Genomic DNA, 19,625 nt, shown 5'->3' with positions numbered 1-19,625 from the left:
TGGTTCAGAGGGAGGTACAATAGGGGTTTCAACAGATGTTTTACCAGATGGTTCAACATGTGGTTCATCATGTGGATCGATGGTGGTTTTAGTAGGTTCAACAACAACAACATTCTTAGTATGAGAGGTATGAACTATATTTGCCTCATTCTCATTATTAATAGAATTACTAGGCTTATGAGCATGCACAAAAACTCCTTTATTAAGGGGACTTACCTTTGATTTTTTCTTCTTAGTGTCAAAATTCTCTGTCTTCTTCTCTGAAATGTCAACAGGTACAATCATTTAAAGAGCTACATCATTGAGTATCACATCTTGTTCATCAAGCTTGCTGCTTGACTCGGAACCCTAGTTTTATTGGGTGTTGCTTTCTCATTTATATAGTTTATTCCAAGGTGGAGATCTGTGAGATATTGGATCAAACTCTAGTATGATTAAAAGGTAACTTCTTTGTTTGACAATTTGGCAGGATCTTAGCATATGCTGTCGAAGTCTGTTTCACATGTTGTAGTCGAAGTATGCTAGAATCGTTAGCATGTCGAATTGGGCTTGTTTATTATGCCCAATTGTTTAAGTTAACTTGTTCTCTAAGTTAACTTGTGTAATGGGTCTGTGTGAAAAAGTCCATTAGTTTAGTGTGTTGGTTTTCTTATAAATATCATACTAGTCTCTCATCATTGAAGAACGCAAATTCTAATTAGGGTGAGATGGGTTATTTGCTATTATGTAACACTTGTTATCTTGTTTCAAAGAGAAAGTAAAGAATAATAATTTATAACCAATTCCATTATGTTCTTATTGTTTTCTTATTTTCTACCCTTGTGGGTTTCTTACCGATCAAGAAATCAATTATACTTTTCACAACAAGATATTTATTCACTTTGAGATCCTCCAATTTCATCTCCTTAAATGCCTTTTGTTGTGCCTTTGTTACAACTCATATTATTGCAAACTGTTTATATTCTGGTTCGACCAAACTCCAATATTCCTTGGATCTTAAGAAATTTCCACAAGCATAATCCAATGGTCATAGTGACCTCGAAGTGTGGAATTCTTGTTCTGACATAATGACCTTTATTTGACATTTTTTTAAACTCTCGTGTTTAAATTATTTTGAGTTTACAAGTCAAATGAAAATTTGTAATTTTTTCTTTCTTCTCCGTCCAATTAGAGCTCTGATGCCAATTGTTAGGCACAAATGAATAAAATCAAATACGAGTTTAATTAAATGGATAGAATGATTTGATCATCTTTATTGAAAATGAAAAATTATCTTTTATAAACACATTATAGTCGTAACTTAAAAGAGAAAAATATGCAAATGCATTATGCTCATATTTTAATGCATGATTGACACAAGATTAAATCAAAATAGAACTCTTAAAAATATAATATCACTAAATATGCTATTCTTACACACCATGATGTATACTAGTACTTACACCAAATACTATTTACCGTATAATACGTGGTTAATAAATTTTAAATAAAATATGTGGTTAATAATATATATTTGTTGTGATTAATGCAATAATAAATTTAATTAATGACAAATTTTATATTTGTGTTATAAAAATAATTTTAAAAAATATATATATTTTTATAAATATTCTTTATTTATTTATAAAAAAAACACTATTTTTCATATAAATACATTAAACCGTGTAAGTATTGGGGTAAGAATTGATGTGATAAATAAAATTGATGGTTAAAATTAAATAAAATCCTTTATAATACAAATAAATCTTTAAAATACTACAATAAAACTGATAGTTATAAAAAACTATTTTATTTTAAAATACTACTAAAAAATTTACCAACAAAAAAATCTTTAAAATCCTTAAAACTAATTCGCTCCTTAATTTAAAAATAAATAAAATTTATGTGATTTCTTTATTCAAACGAATATCTATTTTTCTTAAATAATTATATCAATAAATACATTTATATCATTTAAAAATAAATAAATAATTATAAACTATAATCATCTTTCATTACCTTCTACATCAAAAACAAAAACAAAAAAAAACCTTTCATTTCCTTGGTGGTCGAGTCATCGTTTCCTAGTAGATAGGGCTCACCCACTCAAATAAGACATGTTACTATTATATAGATTATATTAGATTAGTTTTTCAGGAAACTCGTGATAGTTTTTACCTAAAGATTTAAAACCATAGGGTTTAATAGAGATGTATTAACAATATAAAAAAATTAATAACTATCTAATTAAAATATATCATTTTAATCGGATAAAATCGATGCATCATCTATTGAATTTTTTTTAAAATAATCACTAATTTTAAATTTAATCCCTAAATAATATATTTTTCAAAAAAATATAATAATAATCACATTTCTTAATTGATGCACCAGTTGAACTAACATGTCCAATAAAGCTATAGAGGAGGCGCCATTATCCTTGGCGCATGCATGCAAAACCAATGCATGTAGGCGTCATATGCATTGGCGCATGCATGCGTACATGTGTGTATATGCCACATGTATTGGCGCATGCATGTGTGTGTATGTGTGTGCGCGCCACATGTATTAGTGCATGTTTGTGTGGATGTGTGTTTTGGCACATGCATGATTTGCTTCTTCTATAAATACCACCCTCCCATCTTCATATTATCTCACACAACTTCTTACCTTATTCGATTTTTCTTCAATTTTGTTTTCTTTAATCATGTATGAATACATTCACAAGAGAAATGTCGATTTAATCTTTTCAGCAGTCGCGCTTTCGATAAAGATTCGACTTTGGAATATATATTCATTTGAACGTCTTAATCGGACGTTGAACCGTTGGTTAGATGGAGAAATTGCAGATAGTGAAAGGATTATGAAAATTCAATGGCTTGAGTTCACGTTCAACCAAAATGGAGAAGTGCGTGAATGAGTGAATATTAAGATTGACAAAGACGTTCACAGGATGATGCATAATATGTTCAAAATTGTTTTGATGGTTGTAATCGCTTAGTTATAGTAATGGTATTTTAATTGTTGTAGTTGTTTGTGTTGTTGTTTATGTGTTGTATGTGTGTTGAATGTGTTGTATTTGTTTGTGATGATATTTCCTCACAAAGTTATCATATGAAATAAATTTTGTTTTTTATATATTGCAAAAGAGGTACATGTAAAATTATTTTGTTGTGCTCGTTCCAATACTAGGACAGTTAGTACGATTGTGACTTGACTAACGACATGAACTACATAATCGAACCATTTTGTTTGCCATATTCATTTCGGTTCGAATATGGGTGCTGTTTGAGCGACCTTTTTTTCTTCTTCGCATAACTTCATTGTGCCAGAGAATGTCCCCTTGATATTCAGGTCAGTAATCCTCTTTTGCAACAACTGAAAAACTATTTTTGTAAGCATTAGATATGCTTATGACTTTGTAAACGTCAGATAGTAAGTAGGATGGATCCCTTCGAACGTTTGAACATGCCACAATGACATGGGAGCAGGGCGTATGAAAGACTTGGAACTTTCCGCAGTCACACCAGCCTCTATCTAGTTCCACTATGTATTGTCCCATCAACATGCATTCATTGTGATCCATGGACTCAGCAACACCGTACCAACCTTTAGTACGGTCAAACACTGTGACCACGTGTGTGTTTGCTTTGGCAGCTTCGTGTCTAATGAATTTCATTGAAGCATCACTAAACAACTGCCTAGATTTCAACACTGAACTCCATTTGGAACGTTTGGTCTCAAACAACGCCTCTAGCCTGAAATATGTTGCATGCACTAAAGTGGTTATAGGTAGGTTTCAAATGCCTTTGAAGAGAAAGTTCATTGATTCCACAAAATTTGTTGTCATGTGGCCCCAACGTTGACCGTTGTTATATGCCCTAGTCCACTTCTCCAATGAAATATTATCGATCCACCGTACTACATTTGCGTTTGACAATCTGATGTCTTTGCGGTAGTGTTTGAAAAAATGTCCTGTTAATGCGTAACCTGCATTGGCAACCTTCTTTCTCAACTTTATGTCTTTGATCTCTCGCATAAAATTTTGAGCGATATGTCTAATGTAGAAGAAATGCGTCGACAGAGGATCCTACCAGTTATTATCAATGTTTCTGTATGCACTCACTATTGAAGGGTGTCGGTCAGAGATCAAACATAAGTTAGGTTGATGAGCAACGTGCAATAGAAGATTTCTTAGGAAAAAACTACATCCCTCAGCAGTCTCCCCTTTAACTAGGGCAAAGGCGATTGGAAAAATGTTGTTGTTGCCATCTTGTGCCACTGCCATCAGTAACGTTCCTTTATATTTCCCATACAACCATGTTGTCACTCGCCCCGATAAACGAGAAGCCATTCATATTCCCATTTGCAACAAAATAGGTTACTTTACCATCTAATTAATTAGACTTTATATTACAACTAACTGTAAATAATATTTTTCAATTGTTTTTGATCTAAGTGGTCAGTTAGAGAGATGAACTACAATAGGTGTCCAAAACACGCTATTGTAGTCTATCGCAATCTATTGGATCACATCGGACCAGACGATGTAATACTCCTACACAACTCTATTTTGATTTAAAAATAATAATCAAATTATTTATCATGTAATCATATCATATTCTTGTATAGTTTATCTGGAGGCCATGTCTGGGTCTTGATCATCAGGTTAACCATGATGATGATGCAACTTGGACAGCAAAAACACCAATTATCCGGTTCACTATTGTGGAGATGCACTAGAGTAATCGGGTAAAGTTGCAGTTCGACATGCAACAACAAATTCCAGAACCTCTGACGTGTTTGAGAGATTGACATCAAAAATGAGTCGATGTCTAATGAGATTATTCAGACTGGAGAGACTTCGCAAAAGAGATGTGTCATCATTGGAGGAATCGACAATAACACATCTTAAACGAACCAGTCATACAGGATGCTAGACCAACTCAACAGTATATGACATGGTTTAGGTCGGTTACAACGCCACAATTTATGTCTGAACCAAGGTATTTGATTGATCCAGCCAACTAACTTCGTCATCATACGCCCAACAACAAGTCCCCGTCCAAGAACATGTCAAACCGCCCAAACCCAACGACCAACCTCACACTATCAACCTACCATATACACCTAACAACCAAACACCCAACCTCGCAATCCATTCATGCCACACACCCAATCTCAAAACCAAGAATCAAACCCTACTCACCAACAATCATATGCAGTCACCACAGCAGTCTATAGCTCAAATGATTCATAGAATTCATGTCATTGTAGCTCCCCACCAAAGACCACCCAAACATCTCATCGCCACAACTCTCAACCATTGTGTTGACTATAGTACACCCCAGGAATCATTGATTAGTTTCCAAACCGATTCAATGTCCCAATTCAGGCAACCATATCGTCCGCAATTCACCCAACCACAACGACCCAACTACGAGAACATGAACACCGAACTCAATTACGGAAGCGCAGTTGGCGAGAACCCCCCAGCTATTGGGAACAAATGATGACACATCTATCAAATACCACTGGACCTTCCACCGGACCTTCACACCAACCACCATTGGATCATGTCAGCACTCAAAGACCCCAAACACCTTAGGAGTATCATGGCAGACCTCAAAGACAAACTAACGCACCTGGATGTGGAACATGAGGTGTTTCAATCGGGCGGGTCATTGAATTTCTTGTTAATTCCGTGTAATTTTTTATTTTTATATATATCATTTTTATTTTCAGTATTTTATTTTTTATTTTTTAAATTAACATTTAAATTAAAAAAAAAATATAGGTGCATGCACCACATGCATTGGCGCATACACTATGTAGTGTATGCATGCGCAATGCATGTGGCGCTTAGGTTGCCCACCATTGGGAGCATGCGCCAAGGGTAATGGCGCCTCCTCTATAGTTTTATTGGATGCGTCAGTTCAACTGACGCACCAACTAAGAAAAATGATTATTTTGATTTTTTTTTTAAAAATAAGTTATTTAGGGATTTAAATTGAAATTAGTGGTTATTTTAAAAAAAATTCTCATCTATTTTCTTTAAAGTAAAATAAAATTTAAATTAAATATCAAATCTAAATCGATTTCAAATAATATCAAACTTAAAATCAAAATCAAATCAAAATCAAATCAAAATCAAATATATCTATTAGTTTTTAAATAAAGATCTTGTTTATAAATCAGTTCACACAAAAACAAAAGATTAAAAAATAGTTTAAAAAAATATTTTACACATAAAAAATCAATTTCTTTTTTTAGAAGAAAAACTTTTAAAAGCTTCAGTTTTCCTATAACTTTTTTTACAAAGAAAAACTTTCTATATAAATATATTTTAAAATTAATTTATTTTAGTTTTGACATATTTTTGATGAAATATTTACTATCAGTGTTCGGAGTACAAAGGGTTTAAGCCAAAAAAATCGTGATCCAATTTATTCCCATAAGAACACGAGAATTTCATCATTCATCTTCACTCTTTCGATTTCGATTTCACAATCGCATTCTCTCTCGCACACCGTAACCTCATCGATAATCAATTCAAGGTAACTTCCCTTTATCTTTTCCTTTTCTGTTCTTAATTTCACTTTTCTGCATTATTATTAGGATTCCGAATTTAGGAATTAGGGTTTTAATTGATTCATATATCTATTTTACGAAGTTTCAAACCCTAATTGGTTTTTGATTCGTAGAATTATAGTTAGCATTACGCATTTGTTGTTTTTAATAGATTGATTTACTTTTTAATTTGATTTAGTTGTTTTCCGATAGTGTAGAAGGATTTGTTGAGATGAAGAGACGGTTAGCTATTTCAGATGATGAACCTGAATCTGAGACTGAGTTTCAGTCTCTTCTTGTATCGAATTATCATCTTGAAGATGACGAAGATGAACCTGTGTCTTTTTCTGTTTTGCCGATTCAATGGAGTGATTCCAAGGTTTCTAATGTTGATGATGACAAAAGAGGGAAGACATTCCTACACGGAACTTCTGATAGTGGATTGCAGAAGATTTTCATGCAGGTTACTGCTTGGAAGTTTGATATTTCTGGTTTGAAACCTGAGGTATTGTTGCTATCAAAGGATGGAAGGTGGATCAAGCTTCAGAAGCCACGGAAAAGCTTTCAGGATGTTATTAAAACTGTTTTAATTACGCTTTACTTTCTTCATTGTGTTAAGAAGAAGCCTCGATTATCTACTGTGTCTTTTTGGAGTAACTTGTGTAAGGATAGGGATTTGAGGTATTTTTCTGGATTTTTCTTTTTCTGAAGCTAATGAGTGATGGCTTATGTGAAAAGTGCATTTTATGATGGTTTTTAAATCGATGTATTTTGTAGCTCTTATGGGTTTAAACCTTCACACAAGGATTTACTGGATCATATGCCTTTGATTGGTGAAGCTACCAGAAGAGATGTTGTCTTGGCTCGGTCTAAGGTCTGTATTTTCTTTCTCAAATATATCGTGGTGTTGAACTAGGAAACTATTATTTTTTCTTCTTCTTCTTCTTTAATCCCCTATTGAAATTTAATCATTCGAAATACGGGTTGATTTTGTGATTTGAATTGTATTTCTGTATTATTGCAATGAGTTTTAGTTATTGAAGTTAACTTTTGCAATAAGTTAAACTAGTTGCCATGAAGATGGTGTTTGTGTACATGTGTTGGTTGATGCAAAGAAGATTTTAATTAGCTGTTTTTGTTAACCATCTGTGGAAGTTTTTGGCTTATTGTCTTGATTTTCAAGGCACAAAATCAGCAATGAAATGATTCTCTACTTTATCATATTCTTTGACCAGTTGAAATATACGGCGAACAACACAATATTTAAGTAGAATTTTGAATGAGGTGGTGTCTGTCGAGACTCAAGAGACTTCACAAAGACTGGTGTTTATCAGTAAATTGTGAATGGTTAATAGTAGTATGTCCAAAGCATTGGTTTACATTGTTAGTTGAGTGGAAGAGGAGGAACGCGTCAAACTTAATAACTTTGCATCCTTTTTATTAAGCTATTAATTAGGTTATATGATCCATACTTGTTTTTTGAGTTAGTCATAGATCTATGAGATTTCTAGTTTAAGATTAGAATATCATGTGCACAAAGTGGATTGCTTACAGGAATGAACTGGATAAGATGTATGATCTTGATTAGTGCTTTACTGTTAACAGTTTGAATATTGCAAATAAGTGTTGATTGGTTAAACTCTGTTTCTTTTAATATTCTCCATGTTTTTCTTCTCTCTGTTTTTTACTCTTGGAAAAAGTATGCAGCTATAACATATTTAAGTAATGAATGGTTTGGATTCTGTGTACTCTTAAAATTTTCTTTTCTTCAGTTATGTTTGATTTACACACGTCTCGTTTTTGTATAAGAGTTAAAATATAATTTTCCTTGTTCTTTTGCTAAAAAAATTGTTGTACTCATTAAGTATAATTACAAAAGATTTGTTCAACTAAAGGCTTTGTGGGATTAGGATACTTTGTTTTGTAGTTCTCCACATGCGTGCTTCATATTAATGAAAATATTGTGATGATGTAAACAGCTTTTGCTCACAGTTTTAGGGGACAAGCCAGAGTATCAAAAACTATCTTATGAGGTTTGTTGCATATTTAATTTCATTTTCTTTAATCAGAAATGATTTGTCTGATATATTATCTCCCTTACATTCGTTTTACTTAGGCATATGTATTGTTTATAATATATATTTAAGGTTTTACTACTCGATTTCAGGAATTTGAAGATTTGTCACAACCTGGGTTTAGAGATGATGATACTGACAATGACATCATCGATGAAACTGATGAAGACTCAAAAGTAGAGGATGATTTGTTTGATTCTGTTTGTGCAATATGTGACAATGGTGGTGATCTTCTAATGTATGAATTCTTCTTCTTATCGTCTTATTTAATTTGATGTTTGTATCTATGACTATAAAGTATTCTTATGACGTCTAGTAATTTGGGTACAAAATGCTATCGAACCGGTATTACTATTTTATACTAATATATTCAGTCTGACTAACATATGTAAGCTCATACAACCAATATATTATGAGAAATATCTATCACTTTTAAATAAAAAAACAAGTCGAGAAATTTTATAAATAACCAGGAAATAATTTCTAAAATAATTTCCAAAATTGAATAACTAATTGATTCTACCATATAATCCTACGTAGAGGAGTACTAGCAACACACTATTCTATTGGTTGAAATTCAAATAGATTCTACAATATCATGTAGGTCCCAGAAATTTTTCAATGGGACCCATTTGAATTTCAACCTATGTAGCACCGACACCTCTGAAAAAAGAGGTGTCGGTATCGGACACTTGCACCGACACTTGTGATTACGTTTAATTTATTTATTTTTTGAAATTATTACTGGTGTCAGCGTTGGGGTCAAATTTGGGGTGTCAGTGCTTCATAGGTTTCAACTAGTAAAAAAGCTTGTGTTGGAAAAGGGTGTTCTAGTATAATTCTTCCGAAAGATACATACAAACTACATCAAAATTCTTTTCCCACTAGTTTGGATTGTCTATATGAATGAGACAAAGCCAATTTCCTACTGTGAATCTTTGTCTAAAAACAAACCATTTAAATCTATGTCCTTCATTTAATTTATAATTTTACCATTTCCAGTATATCCGAAATATATTTTAACAAATTTCATGCAGGTGTGATGGAGCATGCATGAGGTCATTTCATGCTACTAAGGCGGATGGTAGGGAATCTCTGTGTGATTCTCTTGGTTTTACAAAGAAGCAAGTTGATGTATGTTAATTTTATTTTTTTATAATTATTTTTCTTGTTCTTTTCCACTTCAGATAATGATGTAGAAATTTGTTTGCCTGTTGCAAAATAATTGCAGGATATTGAGACATTTTATTGTAAAAATTGCGAATATCGTCAGCATCAATGCTTTGCATGTGGCGAGCTGGGTTCTTCTGATAAAGATAAGGGTGCTGAGGTATTTCTGTAGAAAATAAAATAGGTTTCTCATGCTGATTAGTTCATGTATATGTTTTTCGTTGCTGAATGATGTACCCGCTCGTCCTTGTAATGCTTTTTAAAACAAAATATTTCTTGTTTAAAAAATTATGCATTGAGAAGAGAATCAGTTGCCATGTAGAATGAGTCAACCTGTTCGATTTTAAATATCTAGAAGTATGAGGCAATCTGTTGTAAATGAAACAGGCCTATATTATATAGATTTTTTCCTTCTCAACAATAGTATATATTTTACTTATTGCGTATTGGCGACAGTTTTTGAAAAGATGAGGTTTCAAATCTCGTAAGGCTGATTGTTCTTCAAAGCATACCTTGCACATAAACACATTATGTAGCATACCCATCCTTGTTTTTCTAACTTGTATTCCTGTGATATGCTGATTTTGGCACATGGTTCTCTTGTTTCAGTGTCTTTTTTTAATCTGGTATTGATTTTGGTGGACTGGTTAAGATACTGATGGTTTTTGGAAACAAGAGTTTTTAAGTTATGAACAACAGAGCTTTGATATGATGTAAGGAACTAAAATTTCGAGAATCCCTCTTTCAGGTCATTAAATGTGCTTCTGAAACATGTGACCGTTTCTACCATCCACATTGTGTCGCAAAGTTACTCCCCCCTGAGAAACATATTGCTGAGGGGAAACCCTTTACCTGTCCAATTCATTTTTGTTGTGTCTGTAAAGGATTGGAGAATAAGATGGAACATGAGTTGCAATTTGGAGTTTGTAACCGATGTCCAAAGTCATATCATCGCAAATGTTTGCCAATGTACGTTCTCTCTTTTTCTTTGTTTGTCCTTTTTATGATTCTAATTGATATTGTATACGGGGTTGATTCTGAAGTTGATTTTTGCAGAGGGATTGCTTTTGACATCGATGGTGTTCAAACAAGGGCTTGGGAAGGTCTTTTGCCAAACAATCGCATTCTTATATATTGCTTGTAAGTGTTCTGTTGATTTTTTCGTTTTTAAAATTTGTCCTTATTAATGCCCCTGTGTAATTTTTTTTATCATTTCATTGGACTAGAAATCATGAGATCATTGATAAGCTTGGGACTCCTGTAAGAGATCATGTGAAATTCCCCGACATTGGAGCTAGTGTTCTGGAAAATAATATTTCTAATAAGAGGATGAAGCCTACAACTAAAGAGAGAGGTATATTGGAGAACAATGTTAGTTTTATTAAATCATCTGGGAAGAGCACTGCAAATCATGAGATCAATGAGAAGCTTGGGACTCCTGTAAAAGATCATATAAAACTCCCCGATGCTAAAGCTAGTGTTCGGGAAAGTAATACTTCTAGTAAGAGGTTGAAACCTACAACTAAAGAGAGAGTTATATTGGAGAACAATGTTGGTTATGATGAATCATCTGGGAAGAGCACTGCAGCAGGATCTAAAGTAACTAGGGAGACAGTTCTAGCATTGGAGAACAATTTTGGCTTTGATAAATCATCTGGGAAGAGCACTGCAGCAGGTTCTAAAGCAACCAACGAGAGAGTTGCATTGGAGAATAATGTTGACTTGTTTAAATCATCTGGGAAGAGCACTGCAGCAGCATCTGAAGTGACTGGAAAATTGCCTTCAAATAAATCAAAATCAAATGAAACATCCGGAAGGGTTTTGACTGAAAATAAGAAGTCGGTCTCAAACCTAACTGGTCAGAAATTGAATGCTTCTATGAGTATTAAACCAACCCAGCATGACAATCATATCGATGATGCAGATAATGAAACCCTGTCAATCAAGCCTATAGGAACTATATTGCCTCCAGCTCCTATGAGTAAAGGTTTAAAACAAAGCAAGCAGCTTGATGATGCAGATGATCAGACCCTGTCAGTCAAGCCTATTAGAAGTGTATTGTCTCCACTAGATGCTGATTCAGAGAAAGGGTATGTCTATCTAATTCAATTTTCTTGCTTGTTCATTTTGTTCCTTTTTGGCATCTTTCTTTTGTAATGTTTGCCATATTAACGCAGCGCCCTTTTTTAAGAATCTTGAAATCTAAGGCCCTGTTCACCGTTTCAAAACATTTTATATTTTCATTTCTTAAAATTTGTGTTAATGTTACTTGTTAACAATTATGTTCGTTTTTTTAAAATAATGAAAAGGCCAAAATAATTGTTTCCATCATAATTGTTCATTTGAAGAGTCTATATCTTATTAACAAGTTAAAAAGCACATTTAGAAAATTAAAATAGCTAGTAGTTTCACAAACTAAGCTAGGTATAAATTTGCCATTAATTTATGCCATTAATTTATGCACTTGTTTAGCATGATAATGATTTGTACTTGTGTACTTTCGATGATTTCCTTGCTTGTAGTTTGGTGGATTCATTTAAAGAAGCCAGATCCTCAATATTGTTGGAGGGTGTGGTAGGAAAGCAAAAGTTGGGAGATGTTGAGGACAAGCTGGTGCTGAATCATGATCTCCCAGAGTCAATTGGTATTCAAGAAGAACAAGTATGTGTAAATGAAAGTCAGAAAAGAAGCTCCAGGCTTGGTAGTCTTGATGGGGAGAGTGATAAGAGACAGGAGTTTAAGATGAACCAGTCTTGGAAGACATCTGGGAAGAGAAAACAAATCAAGAAAAATGATAGAAGAGGACTGGGTGTGTCCTCACAATTGTTTACAGAAAAAGATGCGCTCTCTAAAGCCAAAACCAAAACGCGGCCTGTAAAAGAAGGGTCTAGCCATCAGAGGAAAACTCGTAGTGAGACTAAAAGTTTCCAGACTCCTGAACGTGTTGTGCCCGCAGGTTTTGCAGCTGGTCCTAATTATGAATATTCCCTCCACCATTCAGCAGGTTGGCTTGATGAGTAGGTTTTACATGTAATACAGTGTATGATTTAGATTTAAGGAATTTTGATATATGTATTGTACATAGAGATTTTGGATTTTGGTTCTCTTAGATTAGTCGGATAAGCTTATTTCTTTGCCATCTTTGATCGGTTCATTTTGAAAAAAAAATTAAGCAATGAGATCTTTCTTTGGTATAATAAGTATAACGTTACTAGTCTACACTTTATTGGTTAAAAGAAGTTGATGGTTTATCCTTTAGAATTAGACTCTTATGGAAAATTGATCAAAAAATAGTTTGAAAGTATAAACTTCAATAAAAGAGAGCTTGGGCAACGAGGCCCATATATCAGTTTTAAATGCGTTTCCTTTTAATTAAGTTCCAGCAGCACTTCGGTTTTGGTAGGGGTGTCGATAAATTTGAGTCTATGTAAAGGCATCTACAATGCATGCTTATAGTGCTTATGTGGAAGGTTAAGTTATGAAAGCTTATTTAGGTGAACTTGCTTATGTGAAAGGTTTAGTTATGAATCTTATTTAGGTGAAACTATGATAACTTGATAAGTATTGAAGAATGGTATTTAAAAGACTCTTGACAAGCAAACAATCATGCATGACATGCATGGAAGTAAGATCAATGTAAGTCACTAAGAAATGATGTGAGATCTCTTTGGTTGAATCGAATTCAGGGAAGATGTGAGATTTTTATCAAAGAAAGAGAATGGATGAATTTGATTTTTATATAATGTTTGGTTCAAAATATGAAAGGGAAAAGGGGATGGATTTTAACTACAAATATGTTTGATTTCCAAGGAGAGAGAGGAAGTATTTTAAAATTAATTTACTTTTTATCTTTAAAAATCATAATATTCATCATTTATAAGTTGAACACAAATTTATTAATGAAATATAATAATATTTATTATTTATAATTCGAACACAAATTTATTAATAAAATATAAGTATTCAATCATAAAATATTTTGTAAAAACGTAACGATATTAACATACAATTTTTAAAGGTTTTCGAATACAATAAATAATTCTTTTTAAAAAAAATATTAAAATAATTAGAAAGTGACATTAAAATTTTAAAAACAATAATAAAAAGAACAAAATAAAACACATAAAAAGTATAATCATTATAATAAAAATAATAATTTTTTTATGAAAATATAAAAGCAAAAATGATGTTGGTTTGAAGGGAAAAACACAGAAACAACCACAATTGTAACATATGAGATTGACTTAAGCAATAAATAAATTTTTAACCGCAAAAAAAACTCCAACATTAAAATAGGAAAAGAAAAAAAATTGATAGAAAACATAAATTTTTAATATTTTATTAAGGATAAATTATAAAATTTATAAAAAAACTGAGATTAATTTCGTCAATATAATAAATGGTTAAATATATCTTACCCTATATCAATGTAGCGAGTTTTGATTTCACCCCCTATAAGATATTATTTGTGATTTCCCCCTTACTAAATCCAGATTTCCTCAATAAAGACCCTGATATTACATTTTCGCTCAGAATATGAAAATATGTCCTACGTGGCATTTGGCAACTTGCTGACTCTGTAAATTTTCATACGTTGCATCAGTTTTTGATTTACCCCTGTGAAATCTAGGGCTCACAAATCAAATCCGTGTTTTCGTTATCTTCTTCTTCTATTCGCGTATATCTTCTTCTTCTCCCTGGTACGAATTTGCTTAGAAGATAACATGGTTGGAAGCAACACAATTGGAAGTAGTAACGCACCTTCCGTTGGATTTTCATCTTTACCCAAGTGTGGATGTGATCGTGCAATGAAGGCATGTGTTGCCAACATTATTCAAAATCGTAATAGGAAATTCTGGAGACGTCGTAACGTAGGGGGAAAGAAAATTAATAATGTTACACATCATAAAATCCAGTCTGTGATATTTATGTGTAAATGTTGTTTGTGTTTGAAGAATGAGAATAGTTGTGAATTGTTTGTGTGGGATGATAAAATTGGACATTGTATGAATGAAAATACAAGTATTCCAGCAACTTGCAAAAACTGTGAGATGGCAAATGTGAAGTTAGAAATCACAACAAAGAAGTTAAAAAAAGCAAAGATGAAGATTGATGTTCAGAAGAAGAAATATTTTAATTTGAAGATGACACTTGTGATCTCGTGGTTTATGTTTGCAATGTTATACAAGTTTATGTAATTTTCATCTTGTTGTAATTTGTTGTAGCTTGATGTATTTTGAAGTTTATGCAGAAAATGCATAATTGTATTTTGAAGATTATGCAGATAGTGTAAAACGTCTTTGTATTAATGAAATATTTCATTTTATCGCCATTCAATAATTATGGTAAAAAGTAATGAGATTAATAGTTCATAAGGTGATTATAAAATGGCACAAAAAGTGTGCATAAGTCATTACAAAATGGCACAAGGCATTACAAAAGAACATAATAAAAGGAAATAAGTCATTACATAAGGACATATTAGAAGTACATAAAACTACTTCTTTGATTTCTTCTTTGGAGATTTCTTTGTTATCTTCTTTTCATTTTGAGACCCATTGCCTTCTTGTGTCAAAATACATCCTTCATCTTCTGTCAAATACATTGGTTGATCAGGGTTTGAACCAGGCCCTATGATTGATTTTTGAAACCATTTCAGCTTAATTCTCCCAATTGACCTCTTTCTCATGGCTTTTCCTTCTTGTTTGACTTTAGCCCTGCCTTTCTTTTTGGCACTAGTGTAACACCTCAAAATTTGCCCTCCTCTCTTGGGACTAGCTTTGCATTTTTACATATCATTTGTAGGTCATTAGGCATTGCATATTTGCATAACATGTGGCTACATTGAGCAAGTCATCCTCCTAAGTCTTGATCAGAAGATAAAAGGTTGATGTATGCAAGATAGGGTTTCATTGAATTGATCATTAATCGTCTGAGGATGTGTGGTACAAATTAGGGTTTCATGGTTTCTCAAGGAGATTGAGCTTGATCTTGGGTGAAATGGTACATCATCATCATGATCTTGATATCATCCAAGAGATTGATCGGATACCTTGGGGTTAGGGTTTTGACCACTGGTCAACCCTAATCATATGCATTGGGCCAATCAGGGCTTAGCAAGGAGATGGGGTTTTCAATGGATATGGGGATCATCATGTGGTTATATTGAGCTTATGGAAGCAAGGGTTTCATCATTGAGCCATTTCATCAGGAGTTTGAGGCTCAACTGGATCAGTGCATAACCCAAATTCATCTATCAGTCAGAAAAGTCAACTATGGTCAACTGTGCCAGAATTGATGGATTTGGAGGTGGGAGAGAGTTAGAGACACTTCATTCATGCCTAAACAAGTTTCATTTGACATTTCAAACATCAAGAATGAAGAAAATAAAGTCAGATGGAAAGTTTCCAAAAATGGCAGGTGACTTGTAATTGAAAACTGCCAAAAATGGAAAGTTTTTCACCTCAAAATTACATGTCCAAAAATGCTTCAAATGAAGATTTGTCCAACGTGAAAGTTGTAGATATTGCTCTCACCTTTCCAAAAAGTCCAAGAACACTCATTTCTCATGTGTGGTTGGCAAGTTGTGATCAAATCATTTTCAGAAAATGCCTAAATTCAAAGTGGCATAACTTTCACATGGAATGGCCAAATTGGGTGATCTTTCTTTGAGCAAACCAAATTTCACATGTACTTTCATGATGCATGGTCAAATTTCATCAAAAATAATCATGGCAAAAAGTCATTTTTCAAGTGGATTATTTGAAAATTGGTGGGAACAATGGTGAAATTTCAAATTACATGGATTTTGCACACAAAGCCTATTCCAACACATCACAAATGATCAAAGTGACTTGCTCCAGCTGGTTTTTACTGTTACATTGCCCTAATTTGCAAAAGGACTTTTTGGCACTTTCACATAAAAGTTGCATTTCACTAATTCATGTTGATTTTGCTAATTGTGATTAGTAAGTGGATTAAGCATTGGTATAAGAGGTTAATTGTAACAGAATTGATAATGACACTTCACATTTCTCAAGATCTAACAGAATTTCCCTCCAATTCTCTCCAAATTCTCCAAACTTTCTTCACACATTTTTCATCAATTCTCATCAAATTCCTCATCAATCTCGTTGGTTCTTGTTTGATCCACACTCCATAAGCATTGGTGCACGACTGTTTCACAAGATCCATGCCAAAAGCTTGCTGAATCGTGACTGTTGAAAGCTTGATCTACCATGGCAAATTGAAGGTTCTTGGATCTGGTGCTGTTTTGAGCTAAGCTAGCCATTCCAATCACTTTCCACATCATTGAGCTGCAACTGTTTTTGCCTTTTGGACGTGGAAACACAAGAATCAACATCTGCCATCATCGAGAGGTTAGTTTTTGATCTCCTTAATTGATTGAATCATCATATGGCTTAGATAGATCTTTCAACATAGATTATCATGCTGCTTGTGGTTTTGATTTTGGTTGAGAATTGGATGAGAAATCTTGATTGGAAGTTTGATGCTCAATTGTATTTTCGCTCGATCCGTGCAGCATAGGTAGAATTAGGTTAAACTAGGTTCATATCCGTGATGTACGTGATTTGCCGGTGATTTTGATGTATAGCATGATTATTTTGGTTGAGATTCGTTCATGTGCATTTTCTGGAAAATTTCTGGTTGTTCTTGATGAAGAACACTTCCAATTGCTCGTCTGATCCGTGTTTGCCTTGGCCTTTGTTTGAATTGTGTTTACCGCCGTTTCCTAGCCAATGAGAGCGTGCCAACGAATTAATGGAAACGGCCGCGTTTTGCCATGCTGAAGGATAATTACAAAAATGCCATTGTCACATTATTTCATTTCATTATTTCATTTTCTTTTTCAATTTTCATTTCACTTTGATTCATGTTCTTAGAAAATCCATATCTAATTCATTTCTTGTCCAAATTTTGTGAGGTTTTTTGTATGATTCTCCTTGTGATGTGTAGTTTTTTATGGTGATTTTTAATATTTATGTGCACGTGTGAAAAAATAAATTGCCTAGGGATTGTTTGGATGTGTGTCATGTGTATATGCTTTGCCATTTCACTCATAAAATGATGATGCTTCCATAGAAATTCATGAAATTTTTTGTGCATGTTCTGGACTCTTTGCTGGTGATTTTGATATGTGGTTTGCAATTTTTGGATCCCTGGTTGATGAGATATGAATTTTTGATTAGAGGTGTGACAATTTGTGTCACACCATGCTTTGTGAACTTCATGATTTTATTTGATGTGCTTGTGGACCTTGGATTGAGCCAAATATTTGCATGATTGAGCATATGTATGTTGAGATGACATGTGAATTTTTCTGGATTTATTGATTGCATTTCCTATTTGATTGGAATTTTCTCTCCTGTTTGCTCATTTTGTGATTTTTTGTGACACATGTTTGTATTTGATTTGTGAAATCCTCATGGTTAATTGGATGAATGTGAAATTTGACATGTGAATTCTAGACACATTATAGGTCATTGTGGTTTTGATCCCATTCATTTATCATATGTTGTCACTGTTTTATGATTGATGGAAGTTGATGATTGTTTTGATGCCTTGTGCTGGCTTGCTTGAACTTGTCTGAACTTTATGAATTTAGTTTCCATACTTTCATTGATCCAAATGAGCTGAAAATTGATATGCTACTCATTGAATGTGTTGTGTTTAGGCTGGAATGTTTGTGGAATTTATTGATATGTTTTGATATTGATTTGATTGTGATCATTCTGTTTTCTCTAATGTGTTTCCAAAGTGCATAGTTTGGCATGTTTTGTGTATGAAATGGATTTGGTGCATAGTTTTGGTGTGAGACCAATTGGATTCTCTTTTTGCTTGATAAATTTTGGTTTTGGTTAATTTTCACTTGCTGTTTTGAATTTTTCATCTCCTTTGGACCCTAGGCTTGTCCTAGTGGTCTTGTTTCTCACTTTTGAATTATGTTTCAGGTTGAGATGCAAATGCTTTAAAGGAGAATAATGCAAGTTAATTGAGTTTGATTTGGTTAATTTTTATGAACTAACTTGGTTTATTTTGTAGGATGCTTGGCTCACTTGAGTTGATTGTGCTTTTCACATTGCATTGTTTGATTACATTGACTGTTGATTCTTAACTTGTCTGTTTTGACTTTGTGACTTGAATACTGACTGTATTAGATTGATTTCAGGTACCATAGTCGCTTTAGTTCTTTAAGAACTTGTTGTGCTGCTGCTTGGTTGTATAAACCAATTGAGGTAGACTCTCTTGTCTCCATGTAGTCTGGAAGACCTGACTTGTTATTTAGCCAGGCAACTGTCTGAAGTCCTCCTTAAGAGGCGATGTTTGTGATTGTTTACTTTTGTCCCCAAGCAGGTAAAGACCTCTATGAGGCAATTGGCGGATCAAAGAGATATGCAATCTATCTCCTGCTATTCTGTTGAGTCGTCCCTCTGCTCACACCACTGTGTTGATGCATTGGGACATTAACCCAAGATCTTGTACATTTGTACAGTTGAGTCTGAGTCTTGAGTGTAGAAGGGTTCCCGCTTTCTGGACCCACGCTCCTTTGTCTGAAGCTCTCCCTGGCCAGGGATAAGAGCTGTGAAGTCTCATCTTCACTCACCTTTCATCTGGCTTCACCCTGACTCTCAATGTCAGGGTTAAGAGCTAACACCACCCTTGTACAGATGACTTGCCTTGGCAGTCCGACCCTTTTGTTTGAGCCTCACTTGACTGGATATAGTGTGTGCTACTTGTGAATGTTTGAGTTGCTTTGTTTATGCTTGCATGCTTTGCTTCTTCCTGGTTAGGATTAGCTTGCTGTTGAGC

At 33.6% G+C, this 19,625-nt stretch overlaps 1 protein-coding gene across 6 annotated transcripts; it reads left to right on the top strand.

The window, feature by feature from the left end:
* The first annotated feature begins 6,352 nt into the window (after positions 1-6,352).
* Positions 6,353-12,933, top strand: LOC127117636 (protein ENHANCED DOWNY MILDEW 2). 6 transcript variants are annotated; one of them, XM_051047712.1, is made up of 13 exons: positions 6,353-6,536; positions 6,768-7,230; positions 7,327-7,423; positions 8,529-8,582; positions 8,717-8,862; positions 9,662-9,758; positions 9,856-9,954; positions 10,543-10,763; positions 10,851-10,934; positions 11,021-11,148; positions 11,329-11,348; positions 11,523-11,884; positions 12,317-12,933. In XM_051047712.1, exons 2-13 carry the CDS (start codon positions 6,782-6,784, stop codon positions 12,813-12,815), a joined length of 2,256 nt encoding a protein of 751 aa, XP_050903669.1. In that variant the 5' UTR covers positions 6,353-6,536; positions 6,768-6,781; the 3' UTR covers positions 12,816-12,933. The 6 variants fall into 6 exon arrangements, with proteins under 6 accessions (XP_050903669.1, XP_050903668.1, XP_050903667.1 ...); XM_051047711.1 differs by having other exon boundaries at positions 11,442-11,884; XM_051047710.1 differs by having other exon boundaries at positions 11,329-11,884.
* Positions 12,934-19,625: the final 6,692 nt, after the last annotated feature.

Source organism: Lathyrus oleraceus, chromosome 2 (assembly GCF_024323335.1).
Source record: "Lathyrus oleraceus cultivar Zhongwan6 chromosome 2, CAAS_Psat_ZW6_1.0, whole genome shotgun sequence".
Taxonomy (NCBI): Eukaryota; Viridiplantae; Streptophyta; class Magnoliopsida; order Fabales; family Fabaceae; genus Lathyrus; species Lathyrus oleraceus.
This window is presented reverse-complemented; position numbering and strand designations above follow the sequence as displayed.